The 23363-nt window shown below is 44.1% G+C and overlaps 2 protein-coding genes across 4 annotated transcripts; both read right to left on the reverse strand.

Annotated features, from left to right (window-relative positions):
* Positions 1 to 345: 345 nt before the first annotated feature.
* Ccnl2 (cyclin L2) lies at positions 346 to 12318 on the reverse strand. Of its 3 annotated transcripts, none has more exons than XR_004606840.2 (11): positions 11470 to 12318; positions 10985 to 11059; positions 10661 to 10770; positions 8464 to 8584; positions 6135 to 6199; positions 3708 to 5572; positions 3281 to 3385; positions 3053 to 3194; positions 2451 to 2562; positions 2277 to 2369; positions 346 to 1359 (listed from the first exon to the last, which is right to left on the reverse strand). XR_004606840.2 is itself a non-coding variant. In XM_034502144.2 (11 exons), the coding sequence occupies exons 1-11, from the start codon at positions 11749 to 11751 to the stop codon at positions 1005 to 1007; spliced, it is 1557 nt and encodes a 518-aa protein (XP_034358035.1). In that variant the 5' UTR covers positions 11752 to 12311; the 3' UTR covers positions 346 to 1004. The 3 variants fall into 3 exon arrangements, 2 of the variants coding, with proteins under 2 accessions (XP_034358035.1, XP_034358034.1); XM_034502144.2 differs by having other exon boundaries at positions 2451 to 2559; positions 3708 to 3807; positions 11470 to 12311; XM_034502143.2 differs by having other exon boundaries at positions 3708 to 3807; positions 11470 to 12308.
* Positions 12319 to 15428: 3110 nt separating this feature from the next.
* Positions 15429 to 20229, reverse strand: Mrpl20 (mitochondrial ribosomal protein L20). Its single transcript, XM_034502932.2, has 4 exons — positions 20069 to 20229; positions 19875 to 19985; positions 17442 to 17519; positions 15429 to 15783 (listed from the first exon to the last, which is right to left on the reverse strand). Exons 1-4 carry the CDS (start codon positions 20153 to 20155, stop codon positions 15610 to 15612), a joined length of 450 nt encoding a protein of 149 aa, XP_034358823.1. The 5' UTR covers positions 20156 to 20229; the 3' UTR covers positions 15429 to 15609.
* Between the last annotated feature and the right edge of the window lie 3134 nt (positions 20230 to 23363).

Genomic DNA, 23363 nt, shown 5'->3' on the forward strand with positions numbered 1-23363 from the left:
TGGCTATCCCTGTGGCTATCACTACCACATGAGTGATGATAATAATAAAGCCATGAATGACCCTTAGGCTGGGGCCCTTCAGTTGCACATTGATAATGTATCTTCCCTCCCTTCAACTCTAAGGACAGATGGTTTCAGGATGGCACAGAGCTCATTACAAAATCCAACACTTTAATCAGAACAGGGAGCAAGGACCAGGGAATGAATACACAGCTCACACAGCCCCTAGAATAGCCAAGCTGGCAGTGCACAGTTGCACACAAATACTCCCACCAGGCCTGAGTCCCACAGCCAAGCCCCAGGCATGCACACAAGGAAACAAGCAGAATGACAGCCCACAAAGTCTTACATAACAAGTATCCTGAGAATTGTTTATTCAACCACATAAAATTTCTCTCGAGCTGGTGGCCTGCACTCAGCATTGCACAGATAAAAATATATGACTTTCAACACAGACCTAAATACCGTCACATTTTAAAAATCTCAATTTTTTATACAAGTGTTAAGCTAACAGAATCAAAATTCCGAGTTCTCATATATAGCTTTCACTTGTATTAAACATGTTTATTTACAACGTGAATAGAGAACAAGGGGGCTATTAAGGCCATTTTCTCATTGTGAACCACTGTAAAATATGTACACAAGTACAACCTAATATAGGCAAAGATTTGAAAAATCATCTTTCTTGGCTTAACGTAATTGAGTATCAGTTTAGGAGTGAAGAGACAGCTTGTCAATAGCACCAAGCCACGCCAACGGAGACGTGTGCCTTTGCTGTTCCATCCAGCTACCTGAAGGTCTGCAGTTGAGGTGGACCATTAACTGGGACAGATGTGCAGCACTCCCCAGGCCAGCCTGAAGGGCACCTTGCCCACTGTCTCATCAATCAAATTCACCTCAAGGTCCAATCAAAAACATTTTCAAAAAACATCATGCTACAAGGCCACTGAAGCCAAGGTGTGCCCAACAGGGAGGGACCAAGGGCAACCACCAGGGAACCTATCTCACCTCCGATGCCTGCTGTGTCCAGGGTGGTCCCTCTCATAGCGATGGCCTGTGCGCTCATATGACCTTGAGCGCTCTCGTCTTTGATCTCTATAGTAATGACTTTTCTTCTTGTATTTTCCAGAATTGTCTGTCCGCTCTCGTGACCGGCTTCGGGAGCGAGAGGAGCTCCGGCTACGAGACTTGTGTGGCTTCTGGGTGAGGTACTTGCAGTCCTTGGATTTCCGGGAGCCCCGCACTTCTGAACCTTTGTAGGGAGCACCACGGTGTACCTGCCTTGGAGGAGAGTCACTGCGGCTCCGAGAACGACTCTGTGACTTGGACCCACCTGAGGTAGAGCCACTATCACTTTTCCTGTGGAGAGGAAAACATCCTTGTGAACAAAACTATCGTCACCTGTCCTAGCCAAGCCCTAACAAACAAAGCAGAGGAGGTAGCAAGGGGCACCCTTTTTAAAATAAATATATAACAACACACACACACACACACACACACACACACACATTTAGATTCTTTGAAACATGGTTTCTCTGTGTAGTCCTGGAATCCATTCTGTAGACCAGGCTGGCCTCAAACTCAGAGATCTGTCTCTGCTTCCTAAGTACTGGGACTAAATGTGTGTGCCACCACCACTGGACAGCAAAGAGACTCTTAAATTCAAATAAAGAACCACATCAGATTAAGAGCCGCCTCCCCCTGGGTGTGGTAGTGCACACCTTTAATCCACGCACATGGGAGACAGAGGGAGGTAAATCTCTGAGTTCGAGGCCAGTCTACTCTACAGAATGAGTTTCAAGACAGCCAGGGATAGAATACAAAAAAAGAAACCCTGTTTCAAAAAAACAAAGAAAGAAAACATATAATTAAAAACCCAGGGCTATAGAGATAGCTCAATGGCTAAGAGGACTGACTGTTCTTTCAGAGGACCCAGGTTCAATTCCCAGCACCTACATGGCAGCTCAAAATTATCTTGTAACTCCTGTTCCAGGGAATCTGACACCTTCACAGATGTACATAATACAGGTAAAGCACCAATACATATAAAATAAAAATGAATTATTAAAGCAAAGAGATAAAGGATTCAAGGCCAGGCTGGTCTACAGAGTTCCAGGAAAGCTAGGGCTACAGAGAAAGCCCATCTCTCAAAATAATCAATCAATCAATCAAACAGGAGCCAATGTTTCCACGATCCCAAGAGACATCTACATGCCCTGCTATTACCCTGAGAGAACACCTGGTTAGGGTCTTATGGGTAAGCTCCAGGCACACACCTTCTCTTCGGAGAAGCAGACCGTGACGGGGACCTTGAGTAGCTCTGCTCACGACTCCTGCTTTGACTTCGACTCTCCTGCCCTTTTAGCAACCTGCAAACAGGAGCAGAGTAGTTATAGACCAGAGCATCTTCAGCTTTCAATGTCTGTCCAGGCAACAAATGAGCCTCTTACCCATTGACAGGGCTGTCACCCTTGACTTTCTTTGGGCCTTCCACTTTCCGTTTGGCATTCTTCACAGAGAGTGGGGAGGACTTGCTTCCTTTACCTTCTTTGGGGGATTCTACTGAATCATGTAAGGAATTAAAAACCATAATCAGAAACTTCTTCAATCAAAATACACTAGCAATATAAGACAAGACCCTGGGACAAGAATGAAAATACACACGAGACTCAGACAGGTCTTTTGTTCAGATCAATTTTCCTCAGAGCCCAGGGAATGAGGATCATATTCCATGTTCTAACAATATAATCATAGAGTCTAAGTATAAAACCTTAAATCAGCTGACAAGTCAACTTGATAAATGTGATTTAAAAAAATGAAACAAACCAGCAGTTTAGAATGGCTGTGCATGTTAATATAAAAACACAACCTTTAGGGCCTCCTTGACTTATTTTAAGAATTACTAACAGATTGCTAGAGATTCTAGTACCAGCATACTATTGAGGTAAGCTTCAGGCTCAACTCAAAGAAAGCTGAAGCACATACTCCAAAACCAAAGTTAGAAGGTCACAAATTGCTGTCCCTTTGTGGGAAATAAACTCTGGACACTCACCCAGCTTGGGAGCAGGTGAGAACCCTGCAGCACATTCCAGACCTGGCGCATTCCCTGGGAGCAGACCCTTTGCTCGAGCCTTTGCTTCTTCGATGGCATGCTTTCTCTTTTCCACTTCACTTTCCAGATGTGTCAAATCAACCTGAAAAGCCAGAATCATCCATTCAGAACCAGATGCTTCTGGCCAAATACAAGTACATAACAAAACACAAAAACATACAGAGGAACCTTTTTCCGTGTATAAAGCTGCAAGATTTTAAAGCAGATTTCTTGAATTTCTTCTTCAGTTGCTCCAAACAAAAGAAACCAATGTGGACGATTGGGTAAAGGGATCTGTGAACACAAGATATTGTGTTACTTTGCTTAAAAACTTCAAGGCCAGGTATAGTGGTGCATACCTTTTAATCTTAGCACTCAGAAAGCAGAAGTAGGTTGATCTTTCAGAGCTACATAACAGAGACCTTGTCTCAAAATAATACTACCACCACCAAACACTTCAAGGCCAGTAAGATTCTTAGGGCAACACCTGAAAATGGCCTGCCAGTTACAAAGAAACCGTTGCAAGTGAACCTAGTTTGACAAATATATTAACATTTCCTACAGGCTGGAGAAATATCTAGAATCTAAACTAAAACCCAGACAACCACATACTTACCTCCAGTGTCCTAGCAGCAAGATAGATACAGGCACAGGCAATACTTTCAGGCTGGAACCGCACAAAGACATCCGTGCGAAGGCTGTCATTCATGTAGTTCCTGAAACCAAAACCAGGAAGACTGTAATGCCATGGGCAACTATGCTACCACCTGTCATCAAAGGTTGTTATTCCTAAGGGTTCTACACTAGGACTGTGCTGGGTACTCTGGGAATCCCCATAGGTAACAGGGGACAGTCTGAATACACAAAAGAAATAAATCACTGGGGGGAAAAAGCTGGCTGAATGTCAGACAACGCTGCTATGAACGAGAACCGACTTTAACTTTACTTTTCCTTCTCTATGACCTGCTATCATGCAAAGCACAGTGCGTAGGAAGAAAATGCTACTTAGTAGTTAAGATGTAGTTGATTAAAGAAATCTAAATGTTCAGAATCCATAGTGCAGAGAAACATGCAAACTCAAATGAGAAGGCTGAGCATGAAGCCTCCCAACTGTCGGACAAGCTGTCCTCCTGTGTTCCTTTTCTTCAGGCAGCATTTGTCGCCCGGTCCTTCTCCAGATGACTGAGCCGCAGCTCCAGGGAGGGAGTCCACTTGGAAAAGGGAAAGGCCCTTGGGTTCAGTTCAGATGCATGGGCACATCATGTTGAGAGGTCAACACCCAAGGGAATCCTCTTCTCAGGCTTATCAAAGAAGGAAACTGTCCCATTTCAACAAGGAGTCTTAAAATGAACATTCATTAAAATCAGACAACAGCAACAAAACACTAAAAGTGCCATCAGACTAAGTACACTTAAAAATGCTATAATACTTTAGATGATACGTAAGTACAAAACTTCACATTTTTAGAAAAGTTAAAGGTCATTTAAAATTGACTACATCTTTAATATTTTCTTTATATATTTAAATTTTATAGGCTAAAACCAAAGGGTATACTAGCTTTATCAACAATGCAAAAACAATTCATGAGAAAACACATCATGAGGTTATATACACCGCCCAACATATCCAATGGTACAGCATACCCTGTCAGTCAGGCTGTACCACATATGAGAGAGATTTAATGCTCCCACCCAGCATCTCTGCCCTAAAACCTTAGAGAAGATAACATTCAAACCCACTCTGACATTTTAAACAATACATTCTACAGATGCCTGTAAGAGGCAGCTGGCCCAGGAAGGGAAGCCAGAACAGTAGCGGTGCTGCCCATCTCCCAGGAGCCATTCTGTAGCTAAACAGCTTAAACATTCACAGATAGAACCATCAATAATTTTACTACTAGTAAGGAAATTTTAGTATTCAAATATATTAATTCATTAACTTTGATCTAAAAACAAGTGAAAGCCTTCAAAGGTATATTTAAACTTAATGCTACATTTGAAATAAATTACAATATTTTAACTTAAAGATGCACACCTTTACTGTAATGAGTCCCACTTAAGCTGCTGAAAAGAGCAGGTTGAGAGAATAGATGATAGGATCCAGTAACAGCCTGAATTTCCACCATGCCAATTTTGTCACTTCAGGTCTTATAGCTTTCTATACAATTGTTTTTAAAGAAAGGTATTGCATCTTTATTGCACAGGTACAGCAGTTTTAAAAGAACAAAATTCAAGTCAAGACAGTTATCAATTCTAATTGATACAATTACCAAGCATGACAGGATTAACAAGAAGCACAATCGTCAGAGAACCACAAGCAGCAGTCGGCCATTTCTATACTATTGGGTACGCATACCACCAGTCTAGAGCCAGCCTTCGGTGGAGAGCCTGCACTGGATTGGCTGAAGACGGCCGCTGTCCCTGCACCAAAGCGCTTGGACAGCAGAGGAGAAGTCTTAGTCACTTACCCTCAGAGGCTACCCTTTGATTGAAAGAGTACAGAAAAGAAAAGTCAAAACAGGTTCTCTATAAAGCATGTCATAGCACCAGACAATTCAGTCAGCAATATGACCCCTATAGACTTAACTCTGTGGGGAAAATATATCCCAATACCAAATTTTTACTTCAGGCTTCATTCTAGCATAAGTCTGCTAAAACCAACCCAGGACAGCAGCAAATTCCCATCTTCCCTTCCCTCAAGGGATACACATTCCCTAGAAACAATACCACTGATTCTGTGGATTGAACTATCACCTATAACATTTATATACCCAGCTGACAAACCCCAGAAGGAAGCCCACTGACTACTCTCTCAGGGTGGGACAGTTGGAAATGTATGGGCAGGGGTAGGCCACCTTACCGTTAAGCCTGTCCCTGTCAATTTGGGGGAGGCTGATAAGTAATTATAGGGCAGATCACTAGGCACTGGGACAATTCCAGCCCATAACCAAGTCATGGGATGACAACCCACTGCCCAAGTGCCTTAAATAATATATTCCTCAATTGCCCTTGCTGGTCTCATGAAACAAGGAAAATCAACTCACCATGCAGTCTGGACCAGGTGTTGATTACGCTCACATTCTAACACCTGAAGGTACATAACGATTATCTGGAAGATATGGGTCAGGCAGTTATTACCAAAAACTTCAGGAGCAAGGAACTCAGATCTTGGTGTCCATGCAGCAAAAGAACCTCAAGCTATCTCAGGGTGTTCCTGGTGACATCCGGCAGACAGCTCAACTTTTGTGATGTGCTTGCTACCTGCTTTTATAGTTGGGCAGAGTGCAACCAAGAGAAAACCAAGCCACACCCCATGGCATAGAAGCCGTTTCCCATATGGCTCATTTTCATTCTCGTTGACAACACCTTTTCCAACAATCAAGATTAGTCTGCCCTATACATCCCTGTACCCCAGTAGTCAAGTTGTACAAAACATGAAAATAACATTAAACAAATTAAGAAAAGCACATAAAATATTTAGCGGAAAATTTACAAGAATTTAATGCCAGAAACTCAAATATGCAAGAAAAAATGGCAAGGCTACAGAAGTAAACATGAACAATTGTTGGGTTTGGTATGTTGAGGCCTAAAGTTCAAAATGGAGACCAGGTTGGTTATCAAACTCGGATCTGCTTTCCTTTTGCCTCCAAAGTGCTAGGATTAAAGGCCTGTACCACCTCACGCAGCTACGCCTGAACTTTTAAAGAGTTTAGCTAAACTAGATGAAACACCCATGAAATAGTACAATAAACGTACTTCTACTCAGCATGTGCTTGGACTATTTTAAAATAAAAAGATTCAGAATTCTTCCTGTTCTACCACAGACATATTAAAGCCATTACTAAAATAACAGTCAAGAATTGGGCTAAGCTCTTATGGGCTCAGTTAGTAAAGTGCTTGCCTCATAATCCCCAGATTCCATATTAAAATGCTGGGTGTGATAGCCCATACTTTTTGTTTCGTTTTTTTCAAAACAAGGTGTGACTATTTAACAGAGCCCTGGCCGTCCTAGACTTGCTTTGTGGACAAGGCTGGCCTCAAACTCAAAGATCCACATGCTTCTCCCTTCCAAGTGCTGGGATTAAAGCTGAGTGTCACAACACCCAGCAGTGACTCACTGTTTTGTTTGTTTTTTTAAAAATATTTATTCTTATTTTATGTGCACCGGTGTTTTGCCTATATGCCAGTGTCAGATTCCCTGGCACTGGAGTTGCAGACAGTTGAGCTGACATGTGGGTGCTGAGAATTGAACCCCAATCCTCTGAAAGAACAGCCAGTCCTCTTTACCGCAGAGCCATCTCTCTAGCCTCCAGTGATTTACATTTTTAATTCCAGGACTTGGGAAGCAGAGGGGCTCACTGGCTAGCCAGTCTAACCTAATTGGTGAGGTCCAGGCCAACGAGAACACCTTTCTCAGGAGGAAGTTTTCCTCTGGACTCCAAAATGTTCTTGCACACACATGCACTTAAAAATTTTACTGTTAAAAAAAAGTGTAGGTGGAGCTAAAGATGACTCAGTGATTAAGAGCAAGTGACAGCTCTTCCAGAGTCCTGAGTTTAATTCCCAGCAACCACAGAGGCTCACAACCATGGATCTGATTCCCTCTGTTGGTGTGCATAAAGAATATTTACATACATAAAACACATAAATAATCTTTTTAAAAATGTAGGCTTAAAAACAATTGTACTTTTCAATTATTATCGTGTGTACATGATGTTACTGTTATGCTAGAGTGTAAATGAGGTCAGAGAACAACTTTGTATAACTGCTTGTTTCTTTCCTTATACCTTTACATGTATTTCAGACAGAATTCAGACTGACAGGCTTGGATACTGCTCTGTTTTTATCTATACTTGTTTTTTCGTTTGTTTGCTTTTTTGAGACAAACTTCCACTACCTAGCCTCATTGGCCCTGGAACTTACTATGTAGTCCAAGCTGGCCTTGAACTCAAAAGATCTACCTGCCTTAGCCTCCCAAGTGCTATGATTAAAGTTGTATGCTACCACCCAAGGCTGAGCCCTGTTTATTTTTGAGATAAGGTCTCACATAGGGAAGACTGGCCTCCTACTTGAAATGTAGCTGAAAACTTCCAAGCCAGGCAAGAAAAATGTATGTTAATGAATTAAACTTCAAATGTTACCACTGCTTTTGAAAGCTGAAATCTAAAAGACACCATTTCAAACACTCTTATATTACTAAAAGTAACAATTATAAAAGGTTGATAAATAAAGGACTAATTTTAAGTTCTAGACATAAACAAGAAAACCAAGTGAGGGGGAAACATTCAGTACTCTTCAAGGCCTTCACACCTGCACACATGGAAGTCAGTTCAAGTGTGACTTGGGTGGCTGAAGGTGCCAAGTCAAACCCACCTTGTGAGGGTGCTTCACATGGACACAAAAGCCCAATTCCTTGAGAACCCGTCTCTCTGCCTTTATAATCTGGTTCTTTAGATTAACATACTCTTGATCCAGCACCAGAGGCACAGGTTTCCTGCAGAAAAGACAAAGCATATGCTCTGTACCAGGATTAATCAAACAAAATCTTTTAGATTCCATATTATAAAGTCATCCCTTAGTATACATTGTTGCTGGTTCCATGACAACTTTCACCTAATACCTATGAGTGTTCGAGTTCCTTATACAATGTGGTAGAATACCCCTATAGCCTCTTCACAGTTTATACCATACTTGGATACTTTATAATACCTGGTACACTGTAAATGTTGTTTAAGGAGTAGTGATAAGGGGCTGGAGAGATGGCTCAGAGGTTAAGAGCACTGACTGTTTTCCCAGAGGTCCTGAGTTCAAATTCCCAGCAACCACATGGTGGCTCACAAACATCTATAAGGGGAGCAGATGCCTTCTTCTGGTGTGTCTTAAGACAGTGACAGTGTACTCATCATATACATAAAACAAATCTTTAAAAAAAAAAAAAAGGAATAGTGACAAGGAAGTCTAAACATATTCAATACAAAAATTATTCCACCCTGTACTCCCCAAAACCTCTCGCCCCCAAACGCTAGTATTTTCAAGTTAGTTGAACTCTTGAATGAGAAAGCTGCAGATATGGATGATAGACTACAGAAAGAAAGACCTGGTCAGGTTTTAAAGGGCTTCTACTAAGCTGGGTATGATAGTATATTTCCCTAAGCCCAGCATTCTGGGACCAGAAAGAAGACCATCCATATGAGTGAGATCAGCCTGGTCTCCACAAAGCTCGAAGCCAGTGAAGGCTTCATAGTCAAGACTGTTTCAGAATAAAACAAAACCAAAGGGCTTCTGTGAAAGAGCAGAAAGTCTGGGACAAGGCCTAGGGGCACTGGTCTATTATTAGGGATATTCGTTTTCTGGTTCTGTTGGTATGTATGGATGCTTTCTTTTTAAATTTTCTATGGGGGGCTGCTGTAGTCAGTTGCCATCTTCCACTTCTACAATGTGGGACTTCAGTATCACATTCAGGTGCTCAGGCGTGACAACAGGCTCCTTTACCCACTAAGCTATTTCATCAACCCAGTGTGTTTGTTCTTTAAAGAATTGTATAACATTTGTTTGGTATGTGGGTTCTGCCTGTGGAGATCACAGAACATCTTGTGGCAGTCAATTCTCCTTCTACTACATTGATCCCAGAACTAAATACAGATTGTCAGGCTTGGTGACAAGTCCGAGCGTGCATGCGAGCGTGCATGCGTGTTCTGTTTCTTTTAGGTTAAGGGGCTGTATGTGCTCCAAGCTGGGTTCAAATTCATTATGTGACTGAATGACTCTGAACACCAGACCCTTCCTATCTTCGCCTCTCATCACATCACTAGGGTTACAAGCTCACATCTCCATCTCCACTTCTGGCATGCTCTAAGGGTGCGTTGTTTTTGTTTAGTTTCTTGTTGTTTTGCTAGATAGGATTTCCCTGTATAGCCCAGGCTATTTTGCAACTAGCTCTGTAGACCGGGCTGACTTCAAACACAGAGATCCTCCTGTCTCTGCCTCCTGAGGGCTGATATTAAAGGCTTGTGCCCCCATGCCTAGCTCTCCATGGATGTTTTAAAAAGCAGTGTTTGGAGATGAGCATGGTGGTTCACACATGTGAGAAAGATTGAGATGGGATTGCTGAGAGGTTAAGACCAGCTTCACCTATATTTCAGGCCAGTTACCACTACACAGCAAGACCAGATATAAAAAACAAACAAACAAAACAAACAAACAAACAAAAAACAGTCTAGGGACATTTCTGTTACAAATGGTTTCAGGCTAGGAAAGGTCAGAAGTATTGGTCAACATATTACAATGCTAGGACAGTTCAGTCACTAACAGTGCTGAGTGTGAGACCCAGGGGTCTGGTGCTGGGAGGTTCTCAGCAGAACCATGGAACAAACAGGACAGTAGGATGGTGACCTGATATGATCATATAGGAATTGTTCCAGCAGGGATAGGACGGCTAGCGATCGTGCTTATTGTACTCTCCTACCAACTGTCCCAAGACAGCATCTGGAACACTTGCCAACAAACTACTGTAAATCCACAGGTTGGTATAACAATGACAGACATTATGACAGCTCTGGAAAGGACTCACTTTTTCTCTCTCAGATGCCGAAGGCGATGGAATACATTGATGACATCCCTGATTCGTCTTGGAGCCTCTTCTATTTTGGAAGCCAGGTGAACACAAGCCATGGACACATGCTGAAATGTACATTGGGACATGGGTGTTTTTCCCCAACCTGAGAACCTTCCAAGGCATTAAAACTATTAGAAACAACCAGAAGATACAGAGACAGGCCTCTAGGGGAAGAGCTGTGTAGACTTTGCAGAACAGAATTCAGTTGACTAAGTACTGGGCAGAACCGGCCAGGTTTCCTCCTAATTCATTTCTCTGATAAAACAGAAAGAAGCCTACCTCCATGGAATGTTTCACGAAGGACTTAGTGTAAAAGAACCGCTGGAACAACACCTGCCCTGTAGCCATGGCCACCTAGAGACAGAGAAGGTTCCATCATGTTTGAACGCAGGATTTAAGCTTGTGCCAGCTGAAATGTCTTGTGTGATTTTCCCCAGGACAAACAGCCACGGCAGTTTCCATTTCCCCAAAGGATTTGTGTTTCGCGAGGCTTTCTAGGGGGTAAAAGGGCCTTTCGCTCGAGTGGGGTGGGGGAGGGGGAGGGGTGGCGAGCGCGGGGCCTGCTCCAAGCCGATCGGCGCTCAGGTTTGAAGCTCGGGCTCAGGTAGGTTATTTCAAGGCTGCAGAGAGGTACAGGCTCCGACCTCACTCAGAGTCTAGGAAGGGCTGGTTCCGGGACGTGAGCCAAGACGACAGACAACAAAGGCCCGCTACTCGGCCGGGCGGCGAACGGCCACCTACAAAGCTCGCGGCCTGGCACTCACCTGCGGCAGGCGAAGCAGGATGCCGGCTGCCTGGATGAGCTCGCAGCCCACTACGCGGAGTCCAGTCTCTGTATCGACGTCGAGACCGCTCGACATGGATGGGGTGAAGCGGAGCTTGTCGTCGGGCAGCAAGCAGTTTTCCAAGGTGATGAGCACGCCGGAGTATAGCCTATCACCGATCAGCACCCCCTGAGACCCTGGGGCTGCTCCCCCCGAGCCGGAAGAGCAGGCCGCCAACGCAGGAGCCATCAACCCCGAAGCCCCGGCCGCCGCCGCCGCCATTTTGTGCCGCCGACTCTTTTCGGGCCCTTCCCGTCAGGGCGGCTGCTCGAGACGATCATGGCCGCCCCGCCCCACCCGCTTCCATTGGCTAAACGTCACCGCTGTCTCGACGCCGTTGGCCGTACGACCAGTCCTTCAGTATCGCGTCAGGCACTGACGCCGGAAGTACCCACGGGTGGGGCTGCTCGTTACCCACTTGTCTCCGCGGCCTGGCCCGAACCGGAAGTGGTCAGTCCGGTAAAGCCCGGAGATTACAGTGCTAAATCCGGAGATTACAGTGCTCCTGCCTCGAAAACTGGGGTTCTAGAAGGGAGTCTTTCCGTGAGGGTTGGGACAGAACAACTTATTTCCCCCACAGTCCCAGGCGCACAACATTTCACCGCGATTTAGTTCAGGGTCTTTAGTTCTCAACCCTCTTCTGTCCTCTGGCTCTAGTAAAGCTGTGGGGTGGATCTGCCAGAATTAAAAGTGCAGATAAAAGCCGGGCGGTGGTGCCTTTAATCCCAGCACTTTGGAGGCAGAGGCAGGCGAATCTCTGTGAATTCAAGGTCAGCCTTCTCTCTACAGCTTGAGTTCCAGGACAGTCATGGCTCTTAAACTAAGACACCCTGTTGCAAAACAAAACAAAAACCTAAACAAACTAAAAAGTGCAGATGAAGGGGCTGGAGAGATGGCTCAGCAGTTCAGAGCACTGGCTGCTCTTCCAGAGGTCCTGAGTTCCAGCAACGACATCATGGCTTGCAATCATCTATAATGGAATCTGATATCCTCTTCTGTCATACAGGCACAAACGCAAACACAGCACTCATATACATAATCTTTTTTAAAGAGTACCCTAAAATTTACTGTAGCAAATACAGGCCAAAAATGGCTGGGGACCTTTAAGATCACAGTGAAAAGGCTTGTAGTAGACCCTACAGACAATATTTATTAATACTCCTGACTCCATTCCTGACCTGCCTAGTTTCACCCAAAACAGTGCTCTACTACACAGTAGATGTGGTTATTACCTGTCACTGCTCAGTTATCTCAAGCTTTCAACAAGATTTTGGCCAGGTTCAGTGAGAGGGAACATTGGGAGGTTAGACACTAGAGTTTAAGGAGGTTCCTGGATAGGTCCAATTCAGGTATTTTGAGCTGCCAACAAGGCTGCCAAAAGTCAGTATTCCATAGTCTAGCTGTAGTGGGTTGATCTGATTCCACTCCTAAGCAAATCCAACAAAGATCTCATCCTCAGTCCTCTCACTGTAATGGCCACATTGCTGCTGTCCATCCATCTGTTCCACCCCTAGGCTACAGCTGTACGGTAGGCACAACTGCTTAGCCCGTTTGCCCATTCCCTAAACTGAAGCTGGCCAAAGGATTAGAAAAGAGTGCTCTAGTCACTCAACTCAGACTCTGGTACTGGAGAGAACTGTTACATCCACCAGGAAGAAAAACCTATGTTGGATAGGGCTGCTTGGTCACAACTCAACAGTGATTTGCAGTATCTCGACTTTATTGGGTGAAGTAGAAAACAAAGCTCGGTGATGGGGCCAAATGGATCCGTATCTCCCCTAATCTGTTCAATAACTATTAGCTAATGAGTAATATGTATTGAACACTCTGGCAAAGTGTTGAGCATATTGTAAACAAGACACAAATACCTAGTGCAATGACCTTTAGGCTGATGAAAACCGTCAAAAAGGCCTTGTAGCAATCTTCAGTAAACAGAATCCAAACTTAAGCTTGCTTACAGTAATCATAGAGGACAGATCCAAATGATCTTTAGGGACTGGGAATATAACTGAGTTGTTAGCTTCTGTAGTATGCATGGAGTCCTGTGCTTAATACCCTGAATCCCAGAAACTAGACATGGCGGGTGCATACCTATAATCCCAGTACTTGGGAGCAGAGGCAGGAGATCAGGAACACAGAATCACTCTTGAAGTACATGAAATTGACAACAACACCACAAATTATAGGAGGCAAATTAGGGCTTGATTTTGTGTTAAAAGTGTGCATTGAGTCTGAGGGAAGAACTAGGAAACAACTGGTAACCTAAGATGAGGGATGGTGTCACTATAGTACAGCATTGTTCCAACTGGAGGCAGAGACAGGCACTATGGCTTCTGTAGCAGGGGGCTCAACAAATAAAGTAGATCTGAGCCTTTCCTATATAAATGTGGCTGGCAATTATTTAACAATTTCCCCCAAGATAAAACATTTAATCATGAAGAGGAAACTAGTACAGACAAAGGATGCTCTTAAAGGAAGTAAAACATTCCATTCTGTGGGTAAACTTTTTAAGATACAAGTAGCTGGGCATGGTGGCATATGCCTATAATCCCAACATTCAGGAGGCCGAGGCAGGCTGAGCTATGAGTCTAAGGGTAGCTTGACCTACAAAGTGAATACCATAACAGCTAGGGATAGGGCTATTTAAAAGCTCAGGATACTGTGGTGTTTGTTTTGTTTAAAAAAAAAAAAAAGTTAATAAAATAACTTCAGGATGTCCCTGAAACTGACAATATTAGGTACCCTCTCCAAGCATGTCATGTCAACAGCTGTAAGGACTATTGAGAGACTCTCAAACAACCCAAGGTGCTTGGAAGAGACACTCTCCAACCCATTGGGCTGCCTGTAAGCTGTGCAATGCACTCCAGTCTTCATAGGCTACCACTCATGCTATGGTGTGCTTTTGAGTCATTTCTGCTCCCTTAAGTAATTCTGATCAACTCAACGGGTACACCAATTGGGCTTCAGTAGTATCCTTCCTCTGGTCAATCACTGGTTCCCTCTCTAGGGTGAGCACCCTTTTGTTCACATCTCAGGAGTACTGTCCTAGCTAGAAGAGAGAATGGAATAAATCAAGGAAAAGGTTATTGTTAGGGTCTGCTGGGTTTTGTTTCCAGGAAATGGCTTTGGAGAGAGTTACTATGGTGAGATCAAATGTAGACCAATCATGGGAAACAAGCAGTGGACACAAGAATGAAGGTAAGGGAGTACAAACTATAGAATTTGACAGAGGCGTGGAAATTAGGGTGTTTAAGAGATGGTGGTCTTTGGGTGAAGCAGGGTCCCAAGACGTCAGGGATGGACCTGACCTGAACACATCATATACTGTAGGAGGAAGAGTCTACATCTTACAGCATCGTCAATACAGCTGCTGAGGTACTACTGCTAACAAGATTGTCCAGAATTTATCCTTCAACCTTGTGAAAAGACCGAGCTATATGATATAAGTTTGGAAGTGCCCCCCAAACCCCTCTGAAGCTGACACATCCTTTCAAACTGAGACCAAGAGAATCACATTCTCTTGTCACATGTCCCCTGATTTGTACCCAACTGGGAACATGGAAAAAGGAGGAAAGCAGCTAGGGGCTCAGCAGTTGAGCCCCTGGGTCCGTGCCCATACACAAGGGAAAGACCAAAAAAGGTTAATATCAATCATGTTTACAGTAAGCCTACAGTTTGAAAGTACTTAAGGCAGACCAGACAACTAGGGGGAGAGGTGTCAGTTCAAAACCTGATACAGGACCCCTACTATAAAGGGAAAAGCAGCATGCAGAGCTGAATCCTACTATTCCCACTCAGCCTTTCCCATAATAGGCAGCCAATGATGGCAAATCTACAGGCGATTCAGAAGCTTTATATCCTAAAGGTGGATTACTTGATGCCAGGAAATAACTCACAAGTTCAACACTGCAAAGGCTTTATTTTTACAATCTTTATAGGACAGTCTGGGGCTGTGCCACTGAGTAAAAACCTGTCACCTCAGGCCTGTTACTAAAATGTAAATAAATACAAATCAGACTTACTGGTGACAATCCTTTTGGTCCTATCTTGTTTACAACAGTTTCTATAGCACTGCAGCCTTCAGTGGTACTGTACCACTCTGGAAAAGATACCTTCAGGCTCCTTTCCATCCCCCAAAGCTGCAGCAAAGCCTTCCTGCTGCCTCCTCTTAGCCAAAGCAGCCAAAGATTTAAACGTCTTTGGTTCATAGATGGCCAGGTCCACAAGTACTTTCCTGTTGAGCTCCACCTGACACTGGAAAGACAAAGAACCACAGCCTATAGTGAGCATCAGAAACTACATGAGAAAACTAGGTGTGGTGGCACATGCTTTTATTTCCAGCACTGTAGCGCCATTGGCAGGCAGATCCCTGAAAGTTCCAGGCCAGATAAAAAGTACCCTGTCTCAAAAAATAACAATAATAAACCAACAAAAAGAAACTACTACAATAGAATACAAGAAATACCATGTTGGGACAGGAGAATGCAGCCACAAGACCTCTACTGAGTCTAGAGTAGCCAGCCAACACCCTATTAGTGTGGAACACTTAGGAGCTGTGGGAAAGGCACAAAAGAAACATCTTGCATGGAGAACATAGCAGGATTCTGTAGGATAAATGTGAGTGAGGACAACGAAGGGTACCACTAGAGGCTGCAGCATGGAAGAGCCAGATGAAGCCCGGGTCCCATGGTTAGGGGCAGGAGTCACCTGGGCACTAAAACTTCTGGCCTGGGCTCTCTTTACTGTACTTTAGAGATATACAAACTCATTAAGCTGTGATTCCTATCAAGTAAGACTACAGGATTGACAGATATAGGTGATTTCAAGGTGAGATTCTGGCTCAGAGGAGAAAGGCTATTAGCCTAAAAGTGTAACTGACTGATAGAAGTCATATACACAAGGCCCGGGGTTTTAGCCCTAGCAATGATGATAAAACAGGTGATTTCAGAAAGCAAGAAAAGAAGAAAAGGGGGATGGGCCATATATATTAAATACTGTTTTCAAGCATAGAGTGGACTCTACTATGTGACCTATGACTTACTGACTCTCCCCCTCCCCCCTCCTCCACCCCCACCCTGTCTCTCTGTCTCGCCTCTATTTTTCCCCCAAAGTCTCTTTATTATATAGCTCTGGTTGTCCTGAAACTTACTACCTAAACCACGCTGGCCTCAAACTCAGAGATCCATCTGCCTCTGCCTCCCAAGTGTCTGGACTAAAGATATGCACCATCACACCCCATAGACCTGTGATTTCAAATCTACTTTCTGAACTTCAGGCCCACATAAGTAAAATGGAGGATATAATATCTCCTCAGGTCACCCAGAGAACACTTATAAAGCACTAAAACAATGTCTGTGATAAGGTGGAAGTGGAATGCCTACCACTGGACTCTTTTAAAAGAAAAACCATGGGCAGCTAGAGACTGCTCAGCAGTTAAGAGCACTTACTCCTCTTCTAGAGGACTTAGGTTTACATGACAGTTTACAATCATCTGTAACTTAGGGACCCAATGCCCTCTTCTGGCATCCAAGGATACCAGGCACAGATGTAGTACACAGACAGGTAAACAGACAGGTAAACACATACAGGTAAAATAATTTCTGTACATAAAAGTATAAATAAACAAAAAGCCCCTCAAATCCTAAAATTAAAATCAGTTTTCTACCTTTTTCCTTTCCTACAGAAACATCCACGTTGGCAACTGTATGACATGCTCTGCTCACAGTATGCTAAACTATTAGCAGGGCTTGTTGAAGGCAGGTAGGTTGCCAGAACTGCATCCAGACAATAAGTAGTTTAGGATACAGCCCTAGTAGCACTAATGTCTACCCCATGGATTACTACCAGGTTGGCTCACATCTGATGGCATGATCCCTTTATATGCTCAGCACCTTGATAAGGCCTCAACTTACCTTAATTAAGTTGACAATAAATGCTGGGTATTGTAAGCCATGTTCCTGGGAGGCAGCTGTAATTCGATTAATCCAGAGCTAAAATTAAAACATGAGATGTTTAATACTGATTCTTTCTTTCTTTCTTTCTTTCTTTCTTTCTTTCTTTCTTCTTTTCTCCTTCTTTCTTTCTTTCTTTCTTTCTCTCTCTCTCTCTTTCTTTCTTAACTGGGTTTTACTATACATCTCTGGCTGTTCAAGAACTCACTATGTAAACCAGGCTGGCCTCAAACTCACAAAAATCCTCCTGCCTCTGCCTCTCTAGTGCTGAGAATAAAGGTCTGTACCACTACACCTGACTCCAGGATGGTTTGATATTGATTTCTGAATGTTTTATCTGTATCTTGTTTATAGCAAAGGTTCTGACTTCACTAAAAAGGGCTTGTAAAATAAGTAGAAAAGGTAAGATGTTTCTTCTCAGAAAAACAGGCTTTCAGAAAAAACAGCAGCAAACGTTGATATATTTCATACAGACAAGCTCTACTATGAATCACAAGCAGGCAGCATTCCAGGAGTTACAGCCAGCCTAGGTTACATATTGAGACACTGTCTCAAAAAAGCAAAGCACACAGCCAGTCTTGGTGGTACAAGTGATGCCTTGGAGGCAGAAGGCAGATCCCTGTGAGTTAGAGGCCAACTTGGTATATATAGCAGTTCCAGGACAACCAGAGCTACACAGCAAGACCCTGTCTGAACAACGCAATACAGCACAAAACAAAACACAAAAAGTAAAGCAAAAAGTTCCTTTATAAATGACAAGCAAGCTAGGATGATAGTGCATGCCTGAAATTCCAGCACTTAGGAGGAAGGCCAAGTTTAAGGCCAGCCTGGTATACCTAGTGAGTTTCAGGGCAGGTAGGGCTATATGGTATGATTCTATCTCAGAAGCAAGCAAGCAAGCAAACAAGCAAACAAACAAACAATAAATAAATAAGACAGGCAGACAGGCAAGGCTAGGTCTGGTAGGGTAGCTCTGTAACTCCTGCCCCCAGTATAGCTGAGGCATGACTACAAGCCTGGGCAATAGCATGAGTTCAAGTTGAGACTCAAAACTTAAAGAAGTGTTCTGTGACATCTGGTTTCTCTAAAGCTTGGAGGCCAGGCACCCTAAGATGTTCAGGTCCCAATTGGAATCCTCATTTCAAAAAACAAACTAACAAACAAACAAAACCAAAACAAAACAGGCAATAGCTGAGGAATTAACTCTTCAAGCTGACTTCTATACACCACACAGGCATATAAAAATGCGTGGGATATAGCTCCCAAATTCATATGCCACAGAGATGGTTCCTACTACTGTGCAATCCTGAGGACCTGAGTGCGGTCAATACTTGGAACACAAAAACCTGGATGCAGGAGCATACACCTGCGATCCTAGCACTCCTATGGTTGAGCCAGAACTTCATGGACCAGGTAGAGAGAGAGTCTAGCAGGAACAGAAAGGCAGATTCTGCCTGAACAAGGAAAAGGCAAAAACAAACTCTTGAAAATTACCCTCTAGCCTCCAGTTTCGTGCATATGCAGGAGTATATACACACAAGAGAATCTATGCCTAGCATGTTCAGGGCCACCACCGCCCGGCCGACACTTTGGGCCTAAACAAATCAACAGCCAGGCAGTGGTGGCACACACCTTTAATCCCAGCACTTGGGAGGCAGAGGCAGGCGGATTTCTGTAGACCAGCCTGGTCTACAGAGTGAGTTCCAGGACGGCCAGGGCTACACAGAGAAACCCTGTCTAGAAAACAAAACAAACAAACAAAACAAACAAACAACAACAACAAAAAAAAAAAACCCAAATTACCAGGTTCTGGGGCAGCACCACTCTACCCCAAAGGCCTGTGCAGCTGAGAACAAAACAGAAGCCCAAAATAACACTGTCCACACAGTGAACACACCATCATGCTGTACCCACATTCAGTTCATGGAGTCCTGTATTTTTATTCTAACTTATATTAGGTATGTTGTGTGACAGTGTGTGAGTGGGTGCACGTGGAGACTAAAATGAGTCTGATCCCTTGAAGCTAGAAGTCTAGGCAGTTTTGAAGTCCAGCAAGTCCTCTTATCGGCTGAGCCTTTAGGGAACACTTTCTTACTGTCAAGGTCAGAAATGACATTTCTTATGGCCCTGCTGACTTAGCTCATAAGTACTTACAAGAACTATTGACCCAGGCCCCCAAGTGCAGCTTTCACAAACGACAGAAAAACACTTCACAAAGCTTTTGTCCAAAGATGTAAAGGGAATGCCCTGGGCATGAAGGCCAACGTCCTGTGGATACAGAAGGCCAAGCTCTGGGGCATGGAGGGCTGAAGCCGGGTGTGGAAGAGAGCCTAGCACTAGAGAGATGAAGGATAAGCTGGGGTTGGGAGTCGGGATGCCAGGGTCTGTGCTTACGGTCCTCAGGTTCCGCTTCTTAAGTCTGCGGGACTTCGTGCACTTAACGAAGGCTCTGGTCACCGCCCTGACTGCCAGCCGGTAGCAGCGATTCTTCCTTCCCCTAAAATGCTGGATGAAGAAAAAGAAGGGTGTTCGGATGGCAAAGCAGAACTTCACCCGTGTCCCCCTGGGACCCCGACATGCGCACTCACCCGAGCGTGTTTCAGCACCTCCTGAACCCGCCAATAGCGGTCAGTGAGGCGGTTCCGCAGCCAGAGCCGCGTCGTAAGGAAGACCATGATGTGCTCCCGAATCCAGAGGGGCTCCCATAAACTCTTCCGGGTCAACGGTCAGAAAGGCCAGCCCTCCTGGGTGTGTTTGAGCACTGTCTTCCGGATCGCCTCTAGACTCGCTCCCTGAGTTCCGTTGTGCCATATGGTCCGCACGCAGGTGAATAGCTAGAGCTGATACCATAAACTGGAGGGACCAAGCTGGCGGGGATGATAATGAAGTTGATAGAGCAGTCCGGGACGAAAATCGGACTTACAGAAACGACCAAAGAACCCTCTTGTGTGGGTATCAATTGACCATAAATGAAAGTAAAATTAAATCAAGTAAACCCATTCAAAAGACAACCAGTTTAAGTCACAGGCTCAAATGAACTGTCCTCGAGAAATGTGCTGGGGATGAAACCCAACCTCCCACAGGGATGCTCCGGGAGCTCTGAAGGATGGAGAGCTGAGCTCCGGGACTTGTGGGAGATCCAAGCTCTACTGAGATGAAGACTAAGAACAGCAGAATTTAGTTTATTCACCAACTTTATTCAGAGTAAAGCCCTGACTAAGAACTTGGCTACCAAGCCAGATGGTCAATCCAAACACTCAGGAAGCAGAAGGAGGTGGATCTCTTGAGTTCGAGGCCAGCCTGGTCTACAGGACAAGTCAAAGAACAGCCAGGGATACACAGAGAAACCCTATCTCAAAACACATCCCCCGCATACACACCCCAAAAAAACCCAAAACAAAAGTTATTTACAGGAGCTTCAGAGGAGGCTCAGCAGTTGAGAACGTTGTTCACAACTATAGTGCTAAATGATTTGACATCTTATTCTGGCTTCCTCAGCCACCTTGCACACATGAGGTGCACAGATAGGCATTCAAGCAAAACACCCATGTACATGGGATGAAAAAAATTCTTTTGTCATGGTGGTAAAAGCCTTTAATCCTAGTACATGGGAAGCAGAAGCAGAACACAGAGAAACCCTGTCTCAAAAACAACAAAGTAGCCGGGCAGTGGTGGCACACGCCTTTAATCCCAGCACTTGGGAGGCAGAGGCAGGTGGATTTCTGAGTTCGAGGCCAGCCTGGTCTACAGAGTGAGTTCCAGGACAGCCAGGGATACACAGAGAAACCCTGTCTCGAAAAACCAAAAAAAAAAAAAAAAAAAAAAAAAGTAAAACAAATGTCCGTCAGGTTCCAGATAGTGAAGTAGACATGAACTCTCACCCCCAACCAAGAAGCTATCTTCAATTACCAGCTGCTCAAAAAAAAAAAAAAAAAAAAAAAAAAAAAAAAAAAAGTTTTCTAGAGGAGTCTTACACAGTATACAAACCACACCTTAAGGGCAGGCCCCACTCCCAGATGGCCAACAGAAAACAAATTTAAAGGTATTTTGGGAGATTTGTTGTCTCATATTGTTTTGTTTGGGCATTTTTTTTTTTTTAACTTTACTGTTCTGCTTATATATTATTGATGGTAGGCTATTTCTTCACAGGTGAAATGAGCCAATTCAAGCCAGATTAGAACATATTAAAGGCAGGTTTATTGGGAAGCTCCTCTCTAGTGAGTTCACTGGCCCAAAGGATTGAGAGAGGAGTGCCAAATGTCTGAATTATATAGGGAGGAAGCTCTGGCAGAAGGGCAGCCCAGCCCCTGGGCTGGAAAGTTTAAGGTTGAGGGTAGGGTGTGCCAGGTAGGGTCTGAGGGATGCTGGGAGAACCTGGAGGCCAGGTCTGCTTTGATATATAAAATATGCAACTCAATCCCTTGTCCCAGGGTTTGAAACCAAACAATTATGGTTTCTGATTTTGAGTTTTTATGGGTTTTGTTTGCAAATGTGTGTCTCTGAGTGTTTCTCATGCTCTTTCCTAGTTTCTTTTGTTTTTTTTCTTTTTTCTCCAATAATTTATTTTTTTTATTCACTTTACATCCAGACTGCAACATCCTTTCCTCACAGTCTCACTCTTACAAATCCCTCCCACTATCACCCACTCCCCCTTCTCCTCAGAGAAAAGGGAGCCCTCCTTGGGTACTACCCCACCCTAGGACATCTAGTCCCAACAAGACACACATCCTCTCCCACTGAAGCCCAACCAGGCAGTCCAATAGGAAGGAGATCCAATGTCAGGGAACAGAATCCAAGTCAGCCCCTGTGCCACTTGTTAGGGGAACCACATGAAGAGCAAGCTGCACATTTGCCTCAAGTGTATAGGGGGCCTAGTCCAGCTCTTGCATGCTCTTTGGTTGGTGGTTCAATCTCTGTGAGCCGCAGTGGGCCCAGGTTAGTTGACTCTATAGGTCTTTTTTATGGTGTCCTTGACTCCTCTGGCTTGCTCAGTTTTATCCCTGACTCTTATACAAGACTCCTGATCTCTACCTGATGTTTGGCATCTGTTTCCGTCTGCTGCTGGATGAAGCCTCTCAGGAGACAGTTATGTTACATTCCTGTCTCTGCAAACATAGCAGAGTATTATTAGCAGTGACAGGGGTGGGCTATCTCACATAGATGGGGTGTGTTTCAAGTTGGGGCAGTCATTGTTCCCTCAGTCTCTGCTCCATCTTTATCCCTGCACATCTTAATAGGCAGGACAAATTTTGGATTGAAGGTTTTGTGGGTGGGTTGATGTCCCACTCCCTCCTCTGGAAGTCCTGCCTGGCTACAGGAGGTGGCCATTTCAGTGTCTATATCCCACTCAGGTAGGAATACACACATATATACATATACAAGAAAAAAAAAAAAATATATATATATATATATATATATATATATATATTTGGGGGTTTTTTGTTTGTTTTTTGAGACAGGGTTTCTCTGTGTAGCCCTGGCTGTCCTGGAACTCACTCTGTGGACCAGGCTGGCCTCGAACTCAGAAATCCGCCTGCCTCTGCCTCCCAAGGAGAAAAAATATATTTTTAAAATGAAATAGTCAGGTCTCATGGCAGAGGCCTTTAAGCCCGGTACTCAGAAGATGGATGTAGGCAAACCTCTGTGCATTGGAGGCCAGACTGGTCTACATAGTTAGTTTTAGGCCACCTATGGAGACACAGTGAAATGCTGAAAATAAAGAAATAAACAGGGGGCTGGAAAGATGGCTCAGTGATTAAGAGTACTGACTGATCTTCCTAGAGGTCCTGAGTTCAATTCCCAGCAACCACCTGGTGGCTCACAAACATCTTTAGTGGAATCCAATTTCCTCTTCTGGTGTGTCTGTAGTACATACATAAATAA

The sequence above is a fragment of the Arvicanthis niloticus genome, chromosome 5 (assembly GCF_011762505.2).
Source record: "Arvicanthis niloticus isolate mArvNil1 chromosome 5, mArvNil1.pat.X, whole genome shotgun sequence".
Classification (NCBI taxonomy): domain Eukaryota; kingdom Metazoa; phylum Chordata; class Mammalia; order Rodentia; family Muridae; genus Arvicanthis; species Arvicanthis niloticus.